Source organism: Pieris rapae, chromosome 9 (genome assembly GCF_905147795.1).
Source record: "Pieris rapae chromosome 9, ilPieRapa1.1, whole genome shotgun sequence".
NCBI classification, from domain to species: Eukaryota; Metazoa; Arthropoda; class Insecta; order Lepidoptera; family Pieridae; genus Pieris; species Pieris rapae.
The window spans coordinates 3,449,556-3,476,067 of NC_059517.1; the positions used below are offsets into that span (position 1 = coordinate 3,449,556).

General features: G+C 32.9%; 2 protein-coding genes across 12 annotated transcripts in view; one reads left to right on the forward strand and one right to left on the reverse strand.

Annotated features, from left to right (window-relative positions):
• Positions 1-26: 26 nt before the first annotated feature.
• LOC110999715 (oxygen-dependent coproporphyrinogen-III oxidase) lies at positions 27-4,917 on the reverse strand. 2 transcript variants are annotated; one of them, XM_022268917.2, is made up of 9 exons: positions 4,736-4,917; positions 4,167-4,395; positions 2,925-2,990; positions 2,600-2,757; positions 2,141-2,271; positions 1,617-1,743; positions 1,059-1,222; positions 490-659; positions 27-318 (listed from the first exon to the last, which is right to left on the reverse strand). In XM_022268917.2, exons 1-9 carry the CDS (start codon positions 4,816-4,818, stop codon positions 205-207), a joined length of 1,242 nt encoding a protein of 413 aa, XP_022124609.2. In that variant the 5' UTR covers positions 4,819-4,917; the 3' UTR covers positions 27-204. The 2 variants fall into 2 exon arrangements, with proteins under 2 accessions (XP_022124609.2, XP_022124610.2); XM_022268918.2 differs by lacking the exon at positions 2,925-2,990.
• A 1,723-nt stretch (positions 4,918-6,640) lies between these two features.
• LOC110999700 (syntaxin-binding protein 5) overlaps positions 6,641-26,512 on the forward strand; it is a 118,441-nt gene continuing 98,569 nt past the window's right edge. For 6 of the 10 annotated variants that reach the window (XM_022268894.2, XM_022268892.2, XM_022268893.2 and 3 more), the window contains exon 1: positions 6,643-7,413. In XM_022268894.2, the coding sequence (XP_022124586.2) occupies positions 7,291-7,413 (123 nt within the window). In that variant the 5' untranslated portion in view covers positions 6,643-7,290. Of the gene's footprint in view, positions 7,414-26,512 lie in introns of all 10 variants that reach the window. The other 4 variants (XM_045629504.1, XM_022268891.2, XR_002600393.2 and 1 more) reach the window with 3 other exon arrangements.

The window sequence follows — 26,512 nt, forward strand, 5'->3', positions numbered from 1 at the left end:
TGGAATGCAAATAATGTAGTCAAAAATCAATTAAAATCAATATAAAACTTTATTCTTTTTGTATATTAGATATAATACATATAATTTTCTCTGATACTGTACAAATCTGATATTCACAAGCTTAATCCAATGGAAAGATAAAGGATTATTTAATAATAAGTAATGTTTATAATTGCATGCCTAGAAATGCATACAATACAATACTTAAGCAGTAGCTCGGGCTTGTTCTATTTTAAGCCAGTCTCGTGGCTCCTTTAATACCTTCATAAGACTGTGCTCTGGAGTATTTGGTTTAGGTTCATGCATATACTCCCATTTCTGAAAAGAAATTTTAATATATCAAAAAGTAATTGAATTAGTAAGTTAACTAAATGCCAGAAAATAAACTGCTCATAAATACATATATTCAACTGACTATAACTATGAGTTTTTGATTAAGTAGATTATATTGAATTTGAGCTGACTAAGTGCAGTTAGTTTGAGGCTTACCGCATTCAATGGTAATGACATCAATATGGATTCATATCGCGCTTCAGGAGTGAAAAGGCCAAATTTCGTTCCTCGATCATAAATCAGGTTGAATTCGACGTATCGTCCCCTACGGAGTAACTGCCATTGCCTCTCGTAATAACCATACGGATCGTCCTTATGCTTTTGAACTACAAAACAAACATTTATTTTATTTTTGCTTGTCTCTTTATTTGGTATTTCTTATAAACCATCTTTGCTGACAAATGGGGTTGGTCTGGCTAGAATTTTGTTTGATGCATATCTAAAGAAAACTTTATTACTATTAATTATGTATATAATAATACATTTCTGTAGTTGTAAGTACTTAAGTAAATATTTTGTGCATGCCGTCACCATTCACAATCGAGGTTGCATCTAAAATTAAGGACCAATTTTTTTGGTTGCAATACATGATGTTTTATTTTTAGGCCAGTCAAATAAATATATGTATATACATATATAGTCGGCTGCCTTAAGTTGTCAGAAATAGTATTTACTGTTGAATATCATATTAGAATTTTTACAATGATAGTACAATGAAATGATACCTAATGGAATGTAACTGGGAATGACTGCCTCAGCACAAGAGGTAACAAAGTCAAAAGCGCTTTGCTGGTTGGGTTGGTCCACATCATCAAAGAATATTCCCCCCACCCCTCGACGCTCGCCACGGTGCGTTATTGTGAAGTAGTCATCGCACCACTTCTTAAACCTGCCAAAATAATTTTACCATTTAAAATATGATATTTTTACTAGAATATTATTATTTTGTTTTTTTTTTATTTGCTTTCTAGATAATGTCTGTAGACTTGTACGTGCTTGTACTATATTCTTACATATGTTTTGTCTCTAGAAAATTCTACCATTTCATGGGACCAAATAGTTTCCAAACTACTAATTCAATAAAAAAAAGCGACTAATTTATCCTTTTTTAAAGTCACTATAAAGAGATAGTCAAATTTATAACTGTAGCTTATTAAAACATGTGAGTGATGGTGAGGAAACGAGTAATAAATAAGCAGTGTTTAATATACATGTAAAATTTGCCAAAGTAAAAAGTCTAGTAAGGTTTTGGACTATGCCATAATAGTACAGTATGGGTTTACCTTGCATAATATGACTTATCATGTTCATCACAAGCATGCTTTAAAGTAAGATGAAAGTGGACAGCATCTTCTTCATTCAGGTAATAAGGTGTCAAATCTGTACCACCACCAAACCACCACTGTACACCTGAAACACCACCTTATCTTATTATATGATAAAAAATAAACAGTGGTGTCACAACTCCTAAGTCTCTGTCACAGATTTCTGTATCTGTTATATGATTACTTTTATTAAGGGTTGGTAAGTAGGTGATCAGAATAAAAATATTTTGGAACCCATCCAAGAGTCAACATATCTTGTAATGGAAATAATTAAGATCTCAGATCTGTGATTCATTTCTGTATAAAGACTCAATTTTTAATGTATATTAGTTAAATAATTAAGGAAATCATTAAAATAATACTATATAAATCACCTAGAACACAAATCATTAGTTTTTAGGTTGCACTTTGAAGCAATATTACCACAATCAGTAAACTAATTAAAATGTATTTTTACAATTATTAAAGATTGATTAAGATACCGTTTTTGTCTTGTACTTCAAAGTATCTGTAGTTAAAGTGTATTGTGGGGACCATTGGGTTACGAGGATGAATAACAGCACTCACTCCAGCTGCAAAGAAAGGGAGCTCCGGTCCATCAAAACTTTTTCCTCTGAAAATGAAATTTTAATATTTTAATTTTCCTAACAGATATTGAATAATTAACAATTTAACAAATACACTTCTTTATAAAGTTGCAGCTTAAACAAAAATATTTTAATTCAATGACACCTTGGCTGTTAATTGAACGGCTAATTAAGCTAGAGGGCTGCAACATATACACTATATTAACTTCAAAGATAGCCATACGAGATGGGTACTCAACACTTGCAGTACTGATATTCAGTTCTTGCTATATAGCACTTATATAAGTGATATGTGAAGATAAATATTTGAAAAGGTCAAGATCTTATGAAAATCCCAATCATCACTTCTTTTACCTAGTTCTCATTTGTTGTACTGCAGCTGGAGGGAGTTTTCCAGACACCACAGATATATTTACACCAGCCTTTTCGAACACCCTTCCATCCTGTAGGACACATGTGATTCCCCCACCACCTTCTCTACGAGTCCATCTATCTACTTGAAACTTGGCTTCCTGTCGATTTTTATTAGGATTAAACAATAAATTTATTTATTTGAGTAAGACTCACTACACTTCTGATTCAATAAAAAAGAAATTCTCTGTGAAAATATTACTATTTTGACTAAGCCCTCTCAGACTTCATCTGTTTTCACTAGCATAAAAAATCTAGTAGAGCATACCGGGTATGGCACAAACATGTCACTGTCATAATCTAAGTCTTCATCTCTCTTTTCATCACACCACGCCTACAATAAAAATTAACAATAGCATTTCTGGTACGAGAAACAATGAAAACTTAAAAAATTCATTAGCATCAATGAAAGATTTTTTTTTTTTTTTTTTTTATAGAACAGGGGGCAAACGGGCAGGAGGCTCACCTGATGTTAAGTGATACCGCCGCCCATGGACACCCTCAATGCCAGAGGGCTCGCGAGTGCGTTGCCGGCCTTTTAAGAATTGGTACGCTCTTTTCTTGAAGGACCCTAAGTCGAATTGGTTCGGAAATACTTCAGTTGGCAGCTGGTTCCACAGAGTGGTGGTGCGCGGCAAAAACTGCCTGGAAAAACGCGCAGTTGTGGAACGGCGGACGTCGAGGTGATACGGGTGGAATTTCGTATTCTGCCTCGACGTCCGATGATGAAACTCAGCTGCAGGTATTAATCCGAACAACTCCTCTGAACACTCTCCATGGTAAATGCGGTAGAAGATGCAGAGAGACCCCACATCTCTACGCAACGCCAAAGGATCAAGCCGCTTGGAGAGATTTTGGTCGTCAACGATTCGAACCGCTCTTCGTTGAATACGGTCAAGTGGAAGAAGCTGGTACTGGGGAGCACCCGCCCAAAGGTGGGAACAGTACTCCATGTGGGGCCGAATCTGAGCTTTATATAGTTGCAAGCGGTGGCCCGGAGTGAAGTACCGTCTCGCCCTGCTGAGCACACCGAGCTTTTTGGAGGCTAATTTTGCCTTTCCCTCCAAGTGACCGCGAAACTGAACGTCGTTCGATATGTCAACGCCAAGTATTCCAATGCTGGCTGTGGCTTTAAGGAGAGTGTTTTCGAAAAGAGGAGTAGCGACAAAGGGTGTTTTTTTAGCGGAAAACGCGCAAACTTGTGTCTTTTTGGGGTTAAATTGGACTAGGTTTAGTCTGCCCCAGTCAGAGACTCCACGTAGTAGGGTTTCTACTTCAGACACAAGTTTGTTCCGGTACTCATCGACATCTGCCCGAGAAATACTTGCCCGGCCAGTGTAAAGAGTGTCCCCAGTGCTGTCATCCGCATAGCAGTGAATGTTGCTAAGTTGCAGCATATCATTGATATGCAGAAGAAACAGGGTCGGGGATAATTAAATTTACCTCACTTCAAGTTGCTAACACACTATGAACTCAGCTCATGATGACTTAAACTTTACTCTTTACTCACCTCATCTTCTTCTTTTTCCAAGGCTTTACAAAACTCTGATTGAATTCTCATGATAAGTAATTCCATTTGTGTTTTCATATCATCTTGTGTTTTTTCCAAGTGACTGATTGGAGTTATTGGGTCTGCCATATAATTCTTTAATTGTAATATTTCCTTCATTTCTACTTTGTTTGTTTTGTGCTGCTTGTAAGCCATGTAACCAACACCAATCACAGCTGCACAGTACATCCTAAATTTATAACAAAATAATGTAATCAACCTACTTTTAGAATTAATAACTCAGTCTCATGCAATATGCATAATGAAGGTTAATATATGTATCAAAAGTAAAACCAGAAATATAAGAACTCGTTATGAAGTAGTAGTATTAAACTTTGTTGGTATATATTATCTGATAAAGCACGTAGTCTAGCTTAAATCCAATTTTGAAATAATCTGTTATGCAATTATGATAAATATTAAATGTAATTTGTAAAATTACACATAACTAAGAATTAATTCAAATCGGATAGTTTGACTTTCGTAAGGAAATTAAATTATTAATTATTTGTATGAACCATTAAACTTACTTTATGTGCCGATCTCTCAGTTTCTTATATCCTTCAACAAAAGTAAGGGTTTTAAAACTTCGTATCGCTATTTTAAACGACATACTTGTTATATTTGGGCTGTAATTATAAAAATGTAAATATTAAACACAAGGACTATAGTAGGACAGAGGACTTGTCATAGCCATTAGTGATAGTGATAAGTAGGGATGGCGATCTGAGATCGATTAATCGAAGAATCGATTTTTCGAGCAGAAAATATCGATTTTTTAAATCGATATTAAGTACTGTGTCGATTCACTGAATCGATATATCACCCTTGAAAATCGACATTCGATTTTTTCTGTTTCGGTATAAACCATACAATTATTTGCATTTAATTGAATGTGCCTGAATTATAAGAGTGCTGCCGGTTAAAGAGTTAACTACTCATAAACTCGCGAGATGGCTGTATGTTTAGTATCCTTTACTCGCCTCTCTTTAATAAAAAAGTTACGTTTGTAGTCTTTGACTTTATGTATTTATAATCTGTGACGATTGATATTGCATTATTCATTTGTTGTTGTCGTTTAATGAATACTGTTATTAGCGTAATATAAGTATTTTCATGATTGATTTTCATCAGATTTTCATGTAGTGTTTGTTGCGAAATAATAACTAATTGAGAGTAGGTAAGTAAATAAGTAAAGCGCTTCTTATTTTTTACTTTGACGCTATTATTTTCAGTTTGTTCTGTTAGTTGTGATTATCATTTAAATTTACTTTTACACAGGAATAATCAGCATTGAAATAACTAATAAGTAATATGTGGAGATCTTATTGATGGAAGTGTTCATACTTCATTCACGATTACTTTATGTCCAATTATCTATTTAACGTCAAAGCATCAAATTATTCATCTTGTTTACAGAAAAAATAGTAAAGCTCCCATTATCATTTTAAAAATAAACTATCGCTTTTACTCTAATTTTATTTTAATCAAGTAATCGCCAGGCTAGGGATGGCGATTCTTCCCGAAAAATATCAATTTTTAAAGCAATTCGTATCTTAATTAATCGATTCACATATTTTGGTGCTATTTTTATATAAAGGTTACTTTTTTATAAAATGTTAAACTATTCTTTCATATAAAATATTCTTTTAAATTCATTAAGAAATTATGCTAACTAATCCTAATAGGATTTTGAATATTACTCGAAACTAGTGACTAATTACTTAAAATATCATTGTTTATCAAGTTTAATACATATAATAAATGAGGAATAAATATATTTTTTTCAGCATGTCGGGTAGAAGTGATTTATGGAATCATTTTATTAAAAAAGACTTCGGAGGCACATGCAAATATTGTCACCAGGACGTAAAAACTAAGGGACCCTTGGAAACGCAAACTTGAAAAAAAAAAAAAAAAAGATCGATTTTTTAAGAATCGATTTTGTAGGCCTCGATTTTTTCGTGAATCGATTCATTAGACTACGATTCGAATCGATTTAAAAATCGATCTTTTTCGTAAATAATCGCCATCCCTAGTGATAAGACACAGGCCACAGGCTAACCGCTACAGGTAACAGGCAAAAGGATTAGCCGATGACATGACAGTTTTGTCATTAAGCACAGATTCAGAAGTGATATGCCAAGTCTTCACTACTACACTAACGTATAGTATATTCTAATATATAAATTATCTGTTTGACATTGTTAACTTCGGGAGATGAATGATGATACGTGTTAAGTGACAAATGACAATGACAACTGTTTGTTTACTTTTTAGCAAGCAAATTAAACAAAATATACTACTGCTGCCTGCTCATGAAGGGAGGAAAGTGGATAAATTTCTCTTAAAATTTATTCAATAGTATTAAAAACATTGCTTTGCTAATATTAAAAATCCTCACTATTCGGACAAAGTAATTTTAACATTTTATTAGTGAAGTGTACATATTTGTGTTATCTAAAGATTTAAGATAAATAGTGTAATATATTATAAAAAGTATTTACTGATTACTCTGTGGTATTGTGTTGTAACAACTACGATACCGTCTAACGTCTTACAGTAACAGTTCACAGTTGTCATAACTGCTTTCAGCAATGTCGTCTGTCGGAGTGTTTGCCAGTTTGCGTCCCGCACGAAGACAGGCGTAGTTTGTAGTAATAGTCAATGGGAAAACAGGTCTATTGCACTGCAGTATAGTTATCTCTTTCTATTGCAGGTTCTTTTCAAATGATTCGCCAAGTTCGTCTCTGTCTTGCCAATACGCGACTTGCGATAGCTTGTTAGAATTGCCAGTGATTATATTGTGTGCAGTGCGCGTGTGTCGTCGTTTCCATATCGATCGGTAGCCAGACCGCATTGCTGTACATTCCGGAGGCGGTGCCTCGCCTAGTTTTCGTCGCTCCTCGAAGTGACGGACGCGTGTCGGCGTCGGCGGCGGCCCGGACGGCCCTGCGCAGTAACAGCGCGGGAGACAGCGACTCTCTTCTGCCAAATCAGACTCGCTGTCCGCGGCGGACGGCTGTGATGTAGCCGGGGCCGGAAATTGGCCTTCGGACAAAGGAATCGCGACACTCGATTCGCGATGAAGAAGTTCACTTTCAAGGGGGTTCTGGACGGGTTCCGTAGCTCGGTGCAGGCTGCTCCGCGCGGGAACGACCAGGAGATTCAGGAGACGCTGCGACCTGAGCATTTTCACGTAAAAAAGGTTAGTAGTGTATTTTCTTTTTCATATGTAGACTTAAATTGAAAGATCTAGACTGACATACTTATGGAGCTGTTCGCCTGTCGCAGGAAAAGTGAGTCGCGTGCACAATGTTGTGTAAACTTAACAGTCCGTTGACACGATAATAACTCTACGCACTAATGAAATAAATACGCTTTGAGTTTGTGTCGAAGACTATCTGCAGCATTTCATCAATATCAATAAAATAATACGAGTTCGTAGTTCTATTTCTTACGTCAGAGTCCTTGGCCGTGTCATCTGTTAGCGCAATCAACATAATCTTCTTATTCATTATGTGAAATTTCAGTCGTACAATAAAGGTCGTGCCTATTAGTGTCAAAATCAGGCCTCGTTGGTTGCAGAATTACGCTGATATTGAACTGATAACAGATAAGATAAATGCACGTATAATACGCAAACTGCGTTGTGGACTTCAATTACCTTTTTACCTTTTGATGAAGAATTTTATATAGAATGTGATTTACTACTCACCTATTAATTGTAAGTAAAAAAGGCATTAAATGTTGGTCCTAATTTCAGATGACAACACAAAGTTTGACTTGTGATTTCGTTCCCACACCCTTGCTTTTTATTATTGTCCTACCGATTCGCTCGATAACAGTATATAATAAAACTAAAACATCAAAGCATAAGCTATAAACATCGCTGTTCTTAATTAATCGATAATAAAAGGTCTTCTTCTGTGATTGCGAGTAGGAACCTAATAAAGCAGGAATATCTCGAGAGATAAGTAATTACACCGGCTTAGAATTCCATTAGGCAACTGGGTCAAGGATCACAGTTTTATTGTCCCCCTGACTGAAAACTTTTAATGGCTTCACATGCAACTTGTTCTCGCATCTTCAAGTTGTCCTGTACGTCATAATTATTTAACTTAAGTATCTACTAAATAGTAGTGGTAACAACATTATACACATACTAGGTATTTATAATATTATTGTGGAAATGGTTCAAAAAAACATCAAAAAAAAAATGACGTGTCAAGTAAACGGTATTTCCTACTTTTAAAAGAAGAAAATATTTATTGTACAGTTTTTTCTAAAGACTAACGATCGATCGTTGCACAAGTTCGTAAAAGTCCACTTTGAAATGAAGACTTCGAGTCAAGTTTCAAAGAGATTTATACATTGAATGAAAAAAATTCAATATTTTTCTGTAAATTGGGTGGCCGCCGGCCGGCTATCGAGTTTCAGGAAAATTTGTGTGAAAAATCTTTTGTAACTTATTGCCGGTGCTCAGTAACTTTTTAACTTAGCCCTCGGAAATTATTCAGTTGGCCCTTTTTCGTCTCAGCCCATTATAATATTTCTTATCAACTTTTGAATCATATAAAACCAGTAGCTTTTAATACACCTATTATATTATATTAACTTTATGACATTCATCTATGCATTAAATAGAAATATTAAATATATTGTAATTGATATCGTTAAATGAGTTGTTCGCCATCATTTACCTATTTTATAAATGTATGTTTGGAGTAAACAAGGTCTATACATAAACGGTACTTACTTGAGCCACCTGAGATTCGCGGATGACCTAGCACTGTTATCTGAGTCATCTTCCCAACTACAGAGCATGGTAAAAACCTTGAACCAAGCTAGTGAAAAAGTGGGCCTAGAGATGAATATTACAAAAACTAAGACAATGACAAACAGCTCTAAAAGACCAATAACAATCAAAAACAAACCATTGGAATACGTTGAAGATTATGTCTATCTGGGAAAACCCATAAGTTTTCATAGGAAAAACAAAAATACAGAAATAGAGAAAAGAATAAAATTAACATGGAACAAATTTTGGGGTCTCAAGGAAATTTTTAAAGGTGATCTACCGGAAGACATTTAAACCAAAATCATGAATTCAAGCCTCTTACCATGTTTGACTTATGGTTGCAAACCTGGAAATTCACTGCTAAAACAAGAAAAAAGATAATCGTCTGTCAGAGAGGACTCGAAAGAAGTATGCTAAAGATCAGAAAATCAGATAAAATACGTCATACTAAAATAAGAAAAATAACCAAAGCAACAGACGTTGTAAGCTACGCAAAAAAATTGAAATGGAAGTGGGCAGGACATGTTGCCCGGCTATTTGATCATAGATGGAGTAAAAAAGTAACTTTCTGGAAAGGCCCACCAGGCAAAAGAACAAAAGGTAGACCTATTACACGATGGGAAGACGACATTAAAGCGATAGCTTTTCAAAATTGGAGTAAAGTAGCTGAAGACACAGATAAATGGGCGTCACTGGAGGAGGCCTACACCCAACTTGGGGTTCCAGTAAAAAAATATATAGAAATTTAGGTAAACATATAATAAGTAAAGGAAAGAAAAATTATACTAACATAGATTAAACTACATGAACTAACACTAAAATAAATTGTAAGAAGTGTAAATTTTAAATACTGGAAATAAAAGTCTTTTTTATTTTATTTTATTTTTATTTATGTTTGGTAATGTGGGTCAAGTTTAGTATTAAGCTTGAGGTTAAATCTCAACGCAGCAGTCTCTTTTATATAAAACCTTTTGAAGACATGAAGGGCGGTGTCTCGTAATTTCCCTGTTTCATTTAAGGAAGTAACACACACGTACCAGATAATACAGTTTTACCGGATGAAGCCGAGTTGAATAATCTAATCTCAAATTTTTAATAATGAACTGTTTTGTCGGTCAACCTTGCATACGAAACGTAGGCAATTTATAATTAAAAATCCCAAATAATTATAATGGCGTAAAAATTAGTACTGTTACCTGTTTAACTAACTGGCCGATGTCTGTGTAGTGTACGCCTAAAGTATATTAGTACTTACATTCTAAAAATCTATATCAGTCTCTGTATTACATTAGTCAACGAATTGCATAGGTTTTTGGACAAACCTTTTTATTTTCCGTTGAGTGAACTGACAAACATTTTGCTATTGTTAGTGCCTATAATAATTTTTTTTAAAAGTAAAAATAAACACTATACACATAAACCAAAGACGGAATACACATTCAAACGTAAACATAAAAAAACAAAAATTATATGTTGAATAAATTGTAATGTATTTATGAGAGTAACAACTACTTTTTATTTTTATATGTTTGTTTTTAATTCGTGTTTGGATTTTTTATTTGATACCTATGCATTTTTGTTGAATTAGAGTCACCTGTTATGACATGATTGTGTTTTTATAAATTAATAAGTAAAATAAATTATCGGACTTAAAATATATAATTATAAATTAACGATTTTATAAACCAAAACCAACGTTTCTTGTTTTTAGATAGATTGTTAAAGGGATTTCGATGAAACTATTATTATCTTATAACATAGGTCATTACTTTATTACAGGCAGGCGAAATTGCGGCGAGCAGCTAGTAGGTAATAAAGCAAAGAGGGCATGTGAAGTAATGCACATAATATTTTGCAACAATGGCTAGGGCGTATGCTCTAGAAACAAAAATGTAGTGTTCTAATTAATTTTTCTTACGACCAAATGTAAGTGGGACGCGGAAAGTTTCGGTCGTAATACAAGAAATTCAGCTTTAAACATTTTAAAGTAACGTCCGGGATCTTTTGCAATGGGGCGTCTTGAACAGCTTTGTACTCGGTTTAATTAGGTAGCTGTATTTCGTTCCATCTAGATATTATTCATATTAAAATAGCGAGTGAAAAGCGGTGAAGCGTGAGAAGAAAGTAATTAAAATAATACTTATCACAAAAACTGTCCTTATATTATTCTTCTGTTTCGGACTTTATAGGGTGTTTGTAGTTTTTTATACCTGTATTAATAACTAAAGTATAAATCTTGCACAAAAAGTATTGTTTTAGGAGAAAGATGCATGTCTACCTGACAGTTGACACAAAAATTACTATTACAACCATACTCAATATCCCCAATAAATATGTTAGAAATATGTTTTTCGACAGGCACAATTGGATTACTTAGATTCCAGAGGTTGATCGAGACACGCATTACGCTTCATTACATCGAACCCGGATGATGAAATAAAAATATGTTGGTCAGTTCAATAAATGTAATAGTATTTTTATCAAGACCTTAAATCACGGACATGTTAGTTACGAAATAAATCAATTTTTTTATTCTATTGTTTTATTATGACATTAACGTATTATTTATCAACGTGATAATAACCACAATTTTAAAATCCATTAGTGGTTAAACATTTTTGTTTTGCTATATATATATATAATTGTTATACGTGTACATATAACCAGATTGTGACTCTTTTCGTTGGTGTCATGAAAAGAACAGCTACTCTTAGTCATAAACTATAAACGGTTTTATAAAAATTACTGATGGGGTTTAATTTTATGAACCAAAACTAACAAGGATGACTCTCATTGAAACTGCTATACACCATTCTTAAGTTTTGTGGTCTACTGCTAATTGTTAGTGAATCTGTGATAAATCATAGTCTAGTCTTTGACCACATGGAAAAGTAGCCATTTCTTTGGATGTTTCATCTTTAAACCCTTGATTATCTTTCCTATATTATCATTGTTAAGACTTGTTATAGAAACATTTAAAATATAATTGCGTACATCATATTAGATAGAACATGGGAAAATCTCCTCAAAAAAAAGCGTTTATTCTTAACAAGAATGTTATAAAGTAAATCGTATCAGTTTCATGTCGTTATATTCGTTTTTCGGTGTTGAGTTACACAAATCCAATTAACAAAATGAATTTTTACTCAGCTCGATCTCAATCATGATCCGTTTGACAAAGGCTTTGTATTTACTTTGATGTTCCATTCAAAGAGTGTCTCGGATGTTTCTGAGGTTGTAAACAATCTGCAATTTCGTGAGATAATTTAAAGAATTCCACAAGTTATGGTTTTTAAAGAATTTTTTGATCTTGTTTTTAGATTTCTTTGTACTTTTGCAAGACTCCGTTAAGAATATCCGACATAAGTAGACGTCTTTACTGGTTAAATAATATCTCTCAAGATGAACACACAAAAATAAATATTGTCATGAGACTTACCTTTGCGAATTTCATAGCTAAACTTTCTTTGACTTACTTAAAAGCATAGGCGTTTTGCTTAATTTAATATTAAATATTTAACGTTAAAATTCCTAAAAGACGTAATTTAAGTCTTCGCTTGCTTTGCTTAGTTATTCTAATGGTTATAGGGGATTAATTATGCATACGAAATTTAACAACGCTTCCCTTGCAACCGTTTGCTTGCGATAAACATTAAACACCTCTTTATTATAGCAGCTATTACATAAACATAAATTATCCAAGCGCTGTAGGTACTTGACTTCATGAATATACATTGTGATAAACCTAGATAGTACGACTAAGGTAATTTTTTGTCTTTGATATTTTTCGTTGAAAGAAACGGTTAGTAAAATTGTCTCTTCGCAATTTTAAAAACATAACAACGACATTCTTTTATAACAAGTAAAAGATAATAAACTTAGGTGGTCTATTGCGTAATGTGTTTATTTAATAATGTCATGATTTGATAATACTCGTAAAACCGAATTTAAAAACTTGTGTCAGGTTCATTGACAGACTTATCTTAATAATGTGTAATTTAATCTCACTACGTTTTGTGATTTTATTTACGTTACAAATTAACTCTCAAATGAACGTGAATTAGTCCTGTCAACCTATACCTAGTAGAGAACTAAAAATAAAACCGAGACTTACTTTTTTTTTCTTTTCTTAAAGTTATTAAAGAATGAGTACTGGCTCTTAAACTGCATTATGTTTTTCAAAATTGTTTAGATTTCTCTAAGAAACTTAATCAAGTCCGAAAAATATGTACTCATAAAACTAAATAGCTTTTAGGACCAGTACCATTCCTAAAAGCCATTGCATAAAAATTAAGAACTAAATAGCAAAAGTATCAAAACAAACTAACATTTGATTCTATTTGACCTATAAAATCAGGCGATGAACGCGAACAGAATTCCGATTCAGCTAGAGTTTTTGCTTGATTTTTGACATGGATTTAGTCTTTCTCTACCCAAGCTTAATGGACTAGTAACGTTGGGATTATTTTTCACAGATGAATGGATTCAATTCTCCGACCATTTCACATTTGGGTCGTTCGTCGATGTCATAGTGTCCTTACTATGTCATTTGAAATCCGTACTTGACACATTTGTTCACAAATAAATTTATAAAAAACCGTGCTACGTCACCGTTTTTATATATAAAATGTTTGTTTCAATTAGTATTCTTTAAAAATTCAGTAATAGAACAACGAACAAATTTAGTAGTTTTAGTACAAATTGTCTACAGAGAAGAATTTTTGAGGCCTATTATATAAAAAATACCATACCTTAAATCAACCAGCGTACATTGAAAGAAATATAGTTTATTGTCTATAAGCTTATGAAATTTAAATCTAACCTCAAGGGTTCCTTTATAAATATAAAATTATAAGCGTAAATGTGGATACATTGAATGTTTAAATTTATACGTAGTATATTTTATTTATGTCATTTATCATTTAAAGGAGCAGGCCCAAATTACATATTACCACAGTTAACTTATAAAACATTGAAATGAATAGGAAAAAATTATCTCATTCGGTGGACTGTTTGAGTTATTTCGTAAATGGCGAGAACCGTAAAATCATTGGTTGGGTTGACGTCACTGAATCTGATGAGGACTTGTATGGAGGTAATGGAGGTCAAGCGTCGGCACAATGGTACATTATCGCTTTTATTGTATTTTATACATACAAGTTCAAGGCAGTTCCAATAGATCATAAAATAGTTTACAAATTGACTATGAATTACTGAATAACATATTGTTTTTATCTATCTAATGAAGTTCTTATTTCCTCAAAAACAGTGCCGTTAAAGTGTGTGTGTGAATAAATTAAATAAAATGTGTACAAATGTAAAGTATTTTAATAGTAAACACAATATTAAAGTCAATACAACATTCATATGGCTCGAGTGAGTCATGGAGACATAAATATTAAAATATACACGAATATTCAATAATTCTTAAGAGATGTCGTAATCAGTGACCTCCATATTACGTATATATAGTGGAGCGTATTCTATGGTATAAAGTTTTATCAATATTTACTAAAAATAAGTAATAACTACTTATCTCAGTAGGTCTCTTAGGTGTACCTACTGTGTTGGTAATATAAGTTAATAGACGTTGAGTCGGTAAAAAGTATTGTGTAAATAGTTTGTGGATTTCAAGTGCACAGGCGTTAATTAAAGAGTTAAATTGGCGCCAGGTAATAATACCTGGGGTTTAGTCAATATGCCTTCACAGTAGTGTGTGTAGAAAGTCGAAAATTAAATTTGTATGAAAATCATGTCGATAAATTTTCATACCAATTAAGTATTTGACTTTCTTCATACTGTTCAGGCATCTTCATTAAGCCCCCTGTTGCTTTTCTCGCTCAACGTATAAGTATCGCAATACAGCGAAGAAATGCTGCCAGTGATTATACTGCCACAGAGACCTAACTTTTTAAATTTGTTTTATTTTTAATTATTTTTATTATTACTATGTAGGTTAAGAAAATTGTAAATTTATGTATTTGGTTAATATTGTAATAAATGTGTGTAATTTTTGTGTAAATAAACTCTACCGCTCTGAATCTAAGACTTCTTTCATTCTTTTTTTCATATATCATGAGTATTGGGGTAATGGCGAGGAGCTTTACCTTATAAACTTGTATATTAAAACGAGGTGCGGAGAGTGTTTTTCCAGTTCTTCTTGCCCAATCTGCGTCTGTCATAAGGTCGTTGATAAAAATATGAACCAGGTGAATTTAGATTTGAATTAAAACTATATTGTTAAAGAGCAGAAGAAGGTTCCCATTTATAGTTTTCGAAATGCAAATAAAAAATGTATGGGTTTCGCTTTAAACCTCCGATGAATCACGTATTCGTTGTAGAGGGATTGTAGTAGGTATTAAGACAATCAGACAATTAGCTCAGACATCAAATTATCACTACGGCTCGTGAGCCCATAAGGTAATTATGATTAAAGCGAAATTTCCAATAATGTTTAGGCGTAATACAGTTATCTATTTTAGTAGTGAGTTTTAATATGTAGTTGGAACGTTGAAACTATATAGAAGTAACCAACTGCCTACAGAAGCGTTTTCAATCCTTTAAGAGCACTCGAGAGCCAACTGGCATAAAAGGTTCATTTGATACAGCACGTTTGGCCTGGTTCCTAAAGTGAGTAATTACAATTAAAATGTAGTAAATAGGCAGGTTAATATATAACAAAGCATTATCATGCACAGTGATTAGCTCGCATCCGCGGACCAAGGACGCACCGACCCGTGACATGCGATGGAATTAACAAATTCAGTAAAACTGTATACATTAATTTAGTTAGATTTATTTTATAAAACACCAGTAAATACTAATGCATAGTAGTATTAATGTTGCGGTAAAATTTATATTAAACGGAAAGGAAAATCTTTATTTTCATATCATTTTTATTTATATTATTATCATCTTTTTCTCTATCTTAAGTTGCTGTATTATATACGCACCCACTAAAAAATAGGTGTCTGGGCTGCGATGACTGTCCTTTTTAGGTATCCCGCAGGCTGGTTTGTCCCTCTATTATATATCTATATAAAATACCCTTATTCTAACCAACTTATCTTTCTGCGTGATAAATCGAGGATACGTATATACTCAAGACTATTTAAAATTGTGTGAACACAGGCTTTTGTGGTACAAATATACAATGAAAAAAATTAGTGGTTTTTGTGATCAAAAGTATGGATTAGGTACTTACGGAGTTATGAAAAAAAACAGTGGGATTACTTAACCAATTAAAACGTTTGGTGCTTATAACATACGTTAGAGCATATATGTAATAAACATTAATATCTTAGAGTAAGTAAGTAATAGATTCTGAGAGCCGTCGGGATGTATGAGCCTCAGGTGGCAGCAGCCGGCGGGCGCGTGTCTACTGTTTATAATCACATCACACTAGACATGTTAATTTACAAAATGGTTTAACTAGGAGCACTAATTTTATACTCGCATTGCGTGGTACATCCATTAAACAGAGACCTTAAACATCTACAACGATTATTATTTATTTTTTCTTTATATTATAATATGTACAATGTACATGAAATAAAAAACATTAATAGACAAAAATAAAAGAGAACTGAAATTTACATACAATTACAGACAATTAATATTTCAAAGTCTTCCCGCCTCTTCAAATATTTCCTCACATCCTCTTTGGTGAAGTGGAATCAGGGATTATTTTTCTAAAACATAATTTGTTATGTTATATACAGAATTTTTTTGTAAAACATAACAAGTCATGTTTTAGTTAAATAATCCGTGATTATAAGCCATGGCTTAATACAGTTATTTTCTGTTTCATTAGGTACTATAATTACATTAATCCAGTTGAAAAATGATACTCGACTCTAATTATTCCTCATTAGTACGTGCGGCTCGTGGTTTTCTCCAACAGCTCTAGTAAAGTTAAACGAGTATAAAGCTTTCTACTTCGAAATAAGTCCGAAAATTAATGTATTCATTTAATCAGTAGATTTAACTCACGTTTTCAAAAACTTGGTATATCTTATATTAAAAGTTTTAAACGGTTAACTCGTAAAAATAAATATTGAATAATATTTTATTAAAGCTAAGAAAAATATATAATGAAAGATATAACTAAATAAAAAAAAAAACCATATTTTTGTTATTATTTTGGCCTCACTCGGTACTGCGGGTCGCATTGGGACCTTGTGTCCACGTATCTATAAAACTAGGTAGAGGTAAAATTAATTATTATACAGACGTAGAATTATAATATGAAGATATGACACCACCGGCTACTGTGCAATACCTAATCTAAAAACCACTCTTTGGGCTTTATAACGTGGACCAAAGCCAGAGCACTATGTGTTACCATGCTTACCACATTCATATAAAAAACCATCGTCTTCAAAACTTTGTGTGATATTAAATTAAAACAATGTCAAAATACTATTTATTTAATACATCACGTCGCGCCGTTGTGCGGTCAACAGATGTCAACGAGCCGTGAGCTGTAATTTGTCAAAACGGTTTAATCGTTGGTGATGGTTTGATGTTGCACATTGTTTATTAATGCAGCTATTGGGTCGAATTTGCCTGACATTTCTTAAACACTGAGAACGTTTTATTGCATGCATCGACATAGGGAAATCCAAAGTGCCTTAAAAAGCTATACGAATATAGCAACAGTATTTTGAAGGTTATTACGAACAAAAGCTAACCATTTGTCGTATAAATATCACCCTCTCCGACTGAAAATCGAAGCATTATCGTGATATTGGCTACAAACCACAAGAACATTAGCCTCCATCAAAATAATGTGATCTACCCGATCGGAAAAGGTTCTTTGAGAGCGGTTTAATTTTCGATGGAAATGTTTTTGCGTGAAATGAAATAGACGAGCGAGACGAAGATATGCTATCCCGTTTCCTCTTATGCAGCATTGTCTGTTATCTTACGGAAATGTAGGTCTTCGGGTTATTGTATTAGTTTTGTTGTAATTCGTATAAAAAACGGTGTAATCAATAATTGGTAGAGATGGGTGCTCCTGCAGTTTCAAACGAAACTAAAACTCGATTGTGACATTACGCACGCGGTAAAGGAAAATATATTATTACAGCTAGGTATTTGTAACAACCTAGTTTTTATGCCAAAACAATTTAATCACTAACATATGTATTATATAATAACCCTTTTAGTTCAAACCTAAATCGTTCTAGCATAGAATAAAATTGTAAGTTGAATAGCCACATCACTTAGAATCAGGTGGTTTAAGATAAAATCTTCATAAAACATGACCACGGCGCCGTGAATGACTACCGACGCTACACCGGCTTTCAAAAGGCCCGTAATCTATATGATCCAACTAAATGAATGCAGAAATAGTACCTATGTTAGCAAACAGCAGCTCTTTCTTGATAATATTTTCTTAATAAAAGGCAGTTCGGCTCGTAAGACCCGCTATGAAGCGATTCTCGAGCGCTTTAGATAACTGCATTTTATTTAATGCTCAGTCTTCTAATATTGTATGCAGGAATATTAAAATGATATTATTAATGTGTTTTTGCTTCGAGTTATGAAGACTAGATAATATGAAAAGAGAAAACTAGTACCAGAAATGAGAAATAATACCAGAACTGATAGTGTGACATATAATGTTAATTTTAAATTTTAATTTATTTGCTTATTTCGGGAAACAAGGTTCCATATCTATGTTAGTAATTACAACTTAATAACTTAAATCTATGTGTTAGTAGGTTTACATTATAATAGAATAGTTATTCAATTAAAGTTGACACTGGTAGATTAGGTAAATAGCTGTATACCGTGTCAGGAAAATACCTGAGCTGGATAGAAAAACGATGTCAATGTGTCATTATTCGCAACAAGGGCAACAATACGACGGCCGCCGCCCGGGTGAAGGACAGGTCGACCTCCAACTGTACTAATCTGTGTTTTCGGAAAAATCTGGTCGTTTAATATATTTACTTCCGATAGTGGGGCCAACTATATATAGGCCTAGAATGTTTGTTTTGCATTTATACGACTAAGAGCGTTATAGACGTCAATAGGGGTTTTGTTTACAATTACCAATGTCTTGTTCTTTCAGATAACATTATAAGCTTTCTATATATTTATAATGTTATCTGAAAACGTTAAGGCTAATCACTTCAGTACAGTAAGGATTATATTACATAATTTCTTCAACTTACGTTAATGAGTTTACATATAGAATAATTTGACGTGTATATATAGGCGGCAAATGTCTAAATGATGCAGAATAATGATGGTAGGTCATCCCTGTTTGACACACCGATAAACCTTGTACACCACCTTCCTATCGACCTAGTTTTACCGGTATTTGAAAAACAATAGACTGTAGTCGAAATGCACATTCTTCGCTTCGCGGCGCACCCCTAACTTTTTCGATGAACTAGTATTTTAATTATAGAATGCATAAAATAATGAAATGTGAAAATGTTAAAGATTGCAATGCAGTCTATCGATCGCGGGGATGCGACATTATGCAAACCTTTGACTAGCCTTTTAATCAGGTATGGTTTTAAAACAGGAGATTAAAAATTTATAGCTTTGGAATATTTATAGTATACTTATTTTATACACAATATACACATTACTGTGTATGTTTTTATGGCAAGTAATTTTGTATCTTTTGAACCCGAACAATTGTAAGTAATTTTTCTAAAAAAAAACAAACCCAGAAAGAACCTCCGCCATGTATGTGAATCACTAAGTTACGGAGACGGGTTACAATTAAGGTTTATTCAAAGTTACCTTAAACATACTAAAAACATTAGATTCGAAAAAAATTGCTATTAGGTCAATATATAGATTTTTAATTGCAATATTTGAGCTAAATCTCTCTGCTAATTCTATTGAATCGTGTTTACGATATGCTGAAAAGGCACATATTAACTTTAGTTAAACGGTGCAAATTGCCTGAACTTTTTCTATGAAAACGGGGTAAATTTTTTGCTCACAAATTGTAAGAAAAGTTGAAATTCCGATTTGACATGGAAAAATCGATGGATAAAAACATTCTTACGTCATTCGCAGTTAGACCATTTTATGGACACCCATCACAGCTGATTCGACACAATGGTCATGTAAGTAAAAAGTGGCGTAAAATATGTGATTGCGGAATGTCATTTCCGTTATCTTTACCCATTAAGTTTTCTTCCTAGTATTTGTCACTTTTGTTCACAACGAGCGTCATCACAAATTTGGATTTTCATGTTGAAATTAAACAAGAATACATTTAGTGAGCTTTTCCAACTAAAACAAATATATTAATAAATTAACAGATTTTAATTTAATTCGAATGATTGATTAAAATTGAATTTAAAAGCATGTTTTGACTATCGACAATGTTATGTTAAAATTTTAATTAATAATAATTTGTTGTTATTATATTAGTGAAACTGCGTTGTTAAATTTATCACAATTGATAACGTACTTATTAAACTAGATTTTATCGCTATACTAATGAACTCATTAATATTATATTACAAATGTTTTCATTATTTGTTTATTCCCATTTAAAGGCCACTTTATAATTCGGGTGTGAAAAGCCTGGATGTTACCAGGATCAGTTAAAATACGTAAGTTTTCTTAAATAATTTGATTCTCAAGCATTAACGAACAATGCTGTTTTAAATGATTGTTTGAAGAACTTTATTTCTCATTACAAAAAAAATATGTTATTTACATGAGAGACTTAATATTAATATGTGTGCGACGTGTATCCCACTCGTATATATATACAGATACAGATAGATACAGGTCGCCATTAGCCGTCTCAATTTTAGTCAACTGTGTTCACTCTAACATGCATCTTTACTGCCTTTTTTAATTTGTTTAACTTTTAATTATTAAAACTACCAGGAGTTTGGCCTATAAAAATGTAATGTAGCATTTACGGAACGTGCGTACATAAAATATTCTTTTAATTATTCAATTGTGGCTTTTAATAGTACAAAATTTAGCACATATAGGTTTGAGCTACCTAAATTGATTGATACTAATACTTCTTGAGTCCCTTGTCTTGAGTCTGGAACCCATATACAATCTCGTAATATTTTCTTAAGTTCATATGTGTATGATAACACATGTCGTTGACCCCGTGATAACACAAAGAGAAAGTAAAGTGGGCTCGGCACGCAATCATCGACTCTTGGAGGCGGTCCAATAAAGCTAGGTCAAGGTTGTCATTTCACCAACTTCTTATGAGTGAATACTTAAAGGTATTATACTAACAGAAAAAGTGTGCGTACTATTGTTTATTGTTTTGGCAGGTAGAAGAAAATTTATAAACTGTTACATATTTTTTATTTATTGCCTTACCAGCTTCGGCTGGGTAGAGTGCCCTTATGAAATAAGAAATAAGTCTGTTATACATTTTGAAACTGCGTCGCTTACTTATGTAAAGAAAATATTTGTAAAATAATTTTTAATTATTTTCATACTCTTTGCCTTATTTTTAGTTGTGTGCCCACTATTTCCAAACTTTTTATAAAAATTCCAAAATGTTATTTTCAAACTTTGCTTTGTGCTATCAGTAAACAGTTTTATCTTACATAGGATTCCAACGTTAATTCAGTTTTAGTGCTCTTCTTATTTAATTAATTAGTTACTAGCAAAGCCCCGCGGTTTTGCTCGCGTAGATACCAAACGATCACGTAGTGGAAAGTGTACTAAGTCGGATTATTTACTATATTGTACAACATTTTTTTTATTCTATCAATGAAGATGTAGCTTACAAACGGTGGAAGAGTTTTTGGAATCGGTACAGTAGTTTTCGTGTGAAAGAAAGGGAATTTTACATGTATCGTACATATCATTTGTACGATACATGTAAAATTCCTTTAGGGATAAATTTGCACGCCATTGTGTGTGGCAGAATATGATATGAAATGTGTATCACTTTACACATTTTTGTACCAGATTTTAGCAATAAATTATTAGTGAATAACAAATGTTTCCTCTTTATAATATTAGTATAGATACTCGCGTATAAATGCCATAGGGTATAATAAAATGTATGCTAATGTTAATTAATAAATAATTTATTAATTTCTGAATAATGTTGCCATGGTCGAAAGAGATTCTACGCATGTGTTACCCTGCAATTATTATGCTGCAATTCGTCGTGTTTGCTCGATGCTGTGTCAAGGTTTACTCGTTATTGGGTCACCGTTAAACCTGATGTGGAAAATTAACGAAAGATTCTATGCAATAACTTAACTAGAAGCATTTTTTTTTAATTCGGCCAATTAATACGTAGAACAGTTGCATATGAAAGGGAGGTTTTTGTTTGTTCTTAAAATGTAGACGGTATTATATATACACCGCTAAATACAGGTTATAATATAGTAATGAGTGAGATACATATTGCAATATGGATAGATATTTATCCAATTAATATCTAATCTCGCTTATTAATCAAATACCTTCCTATCCATAATTAAGGTTTATTAACTTTTGATTGCCTATATATTTTAACTTAAATAGTCTGTATTGATATTTTAAGGACACAAACTATTTTAAAATTAAATTAGTTACGTTAAATGACATCAATTTTTGAATATTTTTTTTTAAATTTTATGTTATTATTAGTATAGACAAAGCTTATATGAGTAACATAGGCTGCAGTCTTAACATTCTACCATAGCTGGTACTAAATAAGGATAAACAATTTGGAATTGTATTGTTGTCTAAAGTATTCATTTCTGTTATATGTAATAATAGCTGGAATTAAAAGGTTTTTAAAAGTTTAAATAACCAACTAATTATATCGTTCCTTGAAAAAGACGCTGAGTGGATTAATGGCACTGTAACATGTGATTCAACTGCGATTACTCTATTTTCAACTACTTGCTAGTAATTCTAGATGACGTAAGCTTCTGCTGCTATATTTTAAGCGCACAGCAACTGGAATATTGCGAATATTTTTTATGTGTACAAAAAAGTCGTCATTTGACTCAAATGTACGATATACGTCATAATCCCACCTTCCGCTACGAATAGGTTTTTAACAGTACTTTATAATGTAATCGGTACATGAAATTGGATATGATAAATATCATCGGCAATATTCAAAAAAACCTTATTATGGTACACAAGTTAGATTATATGTAGACGATTTGTGACGCTGGTAGGTTTTAGGTATTTTAAATAACTGTCACAACTTCACAGAAAGCTAAATTTAAAATTGGAATCTATAGCAAATATACATTTCAGTGATGAATTAATACTACCTGCGTTTGAAAATGGAACTGCCATAATTTCCGGTTAGAAACCGTCGTGAGTGACATTTTCTATCGCGAAGGAGGTTGGGCCCTCTCACCTACAACCCACAAATAGCCCGCGTACTCGCCGTTCGGCAAATGGAATCAAATCAATTTACCTTCCCAACTCAATTGGTTGAGCACGATATTGCTGAATTGCTTTTATTCCCTGTGTTTCTCACTGACTAATGTTGAAGTTTTATTTCTTTTATCAAAGAAAGCCCGGGAGTAATCTTTGTCGCATCTTTTTTGCGGATAAATGGTATTATCTTAATGCTATTTTGGTCTGATTTTTGTGTTCTTTGATAGAACGTAGCCAATTTCAAGGAGCGCCACAAATAAAATGAAAGAGCATGGTAATGAAAAGTTACGGTTGGGTGAACCGATATAGTATATTTCATTACAAGTGCGGAAAGCCTGTCATTGCAACGAGTTTCGACAAATGTCTACCCGAGCCGAGGCGCAGCCGAAGGTGAGGGTTGACAGTCGGAACAAGTTGCAATGACGGTTCCGCACGTGTACTGAACGACTATTTTTAATACAGTTGCGAAAAAATTAAGCAATTTAATTAAACTATTTGCTTTTTTTCTATTCTCACTACGGAATAAATTCGTTGCACGTAGATATGTAGCGACTTATATGTTTCCGGTAAATTGTTCTCCGAAGCATTTTATGCAATTATACTGAGTTCGGGTGGTAATCATTCAAATAAAATATCGTCGAAATTACTCATTTTGTGCAACAAATAACTCAACTCGAAAGAACATTTTTGGAAAATGGCGCCAACCGCAAAGAATATGAGCAAAGCTTGTTTTTTCTTTTCTTCACCCATTCTGGGTAGGCAAAGGGAACTTGGCCCATACAGCCAATTCTTCAGTAGACTATTTTTATTGAAAGAAAACCAAATCTAACTCATTGAGTCCAATCATTAAATCTGATATTTAAACAAATAGTAGCTTCTTTTTAAAATATTTGCATGAATCATAAAAACTTCTGTGATTTTTTTCAGTAAAAACTTCATGGTTAGTTTTTTCTTTTTAATATTTTTTTTATTGATATGAAATATAATAAACCTAACCTAACTTATTGAATCCAATTATTGGTAAACTTTTTAAAAATACGTATTTGCATATATTATAAAATTATTTTTAATATTTTTTTAATTGATATGAAATGAAAAGAAACCTAATCGAACTTATTGAATCCAATTATTATAATATTTAGAAATCATATATCATAAAAACTTCTATGAATCTTTTTAATAAAACCTTCGTGGTTGGTTTTTTCTTTTTAATACACATTGTTTTGACAGTTGGCAAAGAAAACGCACGAGTGCGGGAATGGCAAAGAAAAAGCACGAGTGTGTAATAGCCCACTTTCCGAACGCTATACCTCCCTGCAATATGCCACTTTTTGAGCAACTGTATTAAAAAATTCTTATTTTGTTTATCACTTATGTGTAAATTTATTTTAGTTACGTTTAGTATTGGGGGCATGCCCGCGGTATTTTGTCTATTATTTGAGGCAATATAAATATTTACACGTCTTTTGAAATTATTCGATTACTTTCTATGGTGAATATTTAATATGATGCAGACACATTTTTCAGATTGTTTCATTAATATATTTTTAGAATCGAGGGCGAAATTTGATTGTGAACGCAGGTCAGGATCTATATTCTGGAAAGTTCAGGGATTTACGATAATTTATTATGGTTTTATGTAAATTTAGTAAAATATAATAATAATTATTAAAGTTGTTGCAAAATCTTGAATAAATATACTTACGTAGGCGAAGCTGGCGGTGGAAGCTAGTATAATATTTTATTTGACAAATACATATCGCAAATATCACACATGTTAAAATATGGACAATCAGATCTTTTTTTTCTTTTATGTAATGCAATGAAGTGTTAGTAAATAAAAATTATAAATAAAATAAATACTTAGAAAAATAAGTTATAGAAAGGATAAACAAGTGTGAAAATGACATGAGAACTTTAGAAGGCGCAGCACTACCAGATCCATCTTCTTCTTATAGTGCCATCTCCTTGCGAAGGTTGACGATCATGATGGGTAGTTTAATTTTGGATGCCGCGCTTCTACTTGGCGCTTTGACCCAACCATTGCCTCAAGTTTTTTAACCAGGACGTGCGTCTGCGGCCAGGTCTCCTTCTACCTGCCACTTTGCCATGTATGATTAGTTGAAGGAGCTCCAAAAGGAGCACCAGATCCATGCAACTTCCTAACAATCGAGTAGCAGTTAATAGGAGTTTAAATTTGATTGATTGATTTAATTTTAATTCTTAATTACTGGAATTTATGTTAGAACACTTACTACACACAGTAGATCCGAAATGGGCGTGTGATTTACGAGTTGAGAATTTCAAGATAAAGATTTTAATCCCAACTAGTTGGTATCAAACAAACTTAAACTTCCGACAGCTGAATGACACTCTCATCTGACAGTTTCAGATAATGAAATATAGATTTAGAGCTATCAAGAACCTATCGGCGAATTGATAAGGGTCTATTAGTATTCAACGCGACGAGCGGCAATTTGTTATAGCAGTGTTGGCCACGTTTTCTCTGAAAATGTTGGAACGGTTAAATGATTTTTTTTTCCACTCACAGTGGTTGCCTGGAAGGGATCGCTCGAAAGCGATAAGGCCGCCAGTTGCTCTAATATTCATTTAATTATGGTAATTTTTTATATTGTAATGTAACGAAGTATTAATAAATAAATAAATAAATAATGAAATGGTTCTTTTTAAATGCGTGATTTTTTTTAAGTACCCAACATTAATAAGAATATAGTCAGGTATGTTGAGATACGTGTTTTCAATTTTGGAACGGAATCTAGTTGAACTTTGAGTAACGAAGTAAATGAATATTAAATATTTAGCCGGCGATTGTACTGCCTATATATGACAGCATACAAGTCATCATAATATGCTCAATATCACATTTCCTATGAAATAGTGGCACACTGCTCGAGGAGTAAGCGGATTACGTGGTATTGTGATGAGCGAGTGGAGGCCCTTAGCAGCTAAGCTGTGTACTGACATACAATAGGCTTGGCCTTGCCGTCTAACGTACCTACTGACCGCAAACCACCGCCAAACTCGTTTAATCGGGTTTTGGTTGAACTACACGTATTAGGATTTTTGAATTGTCTGATAACTATTATTTTTTTAATGACAACAAATTCCTACTTCTTTCGTATCA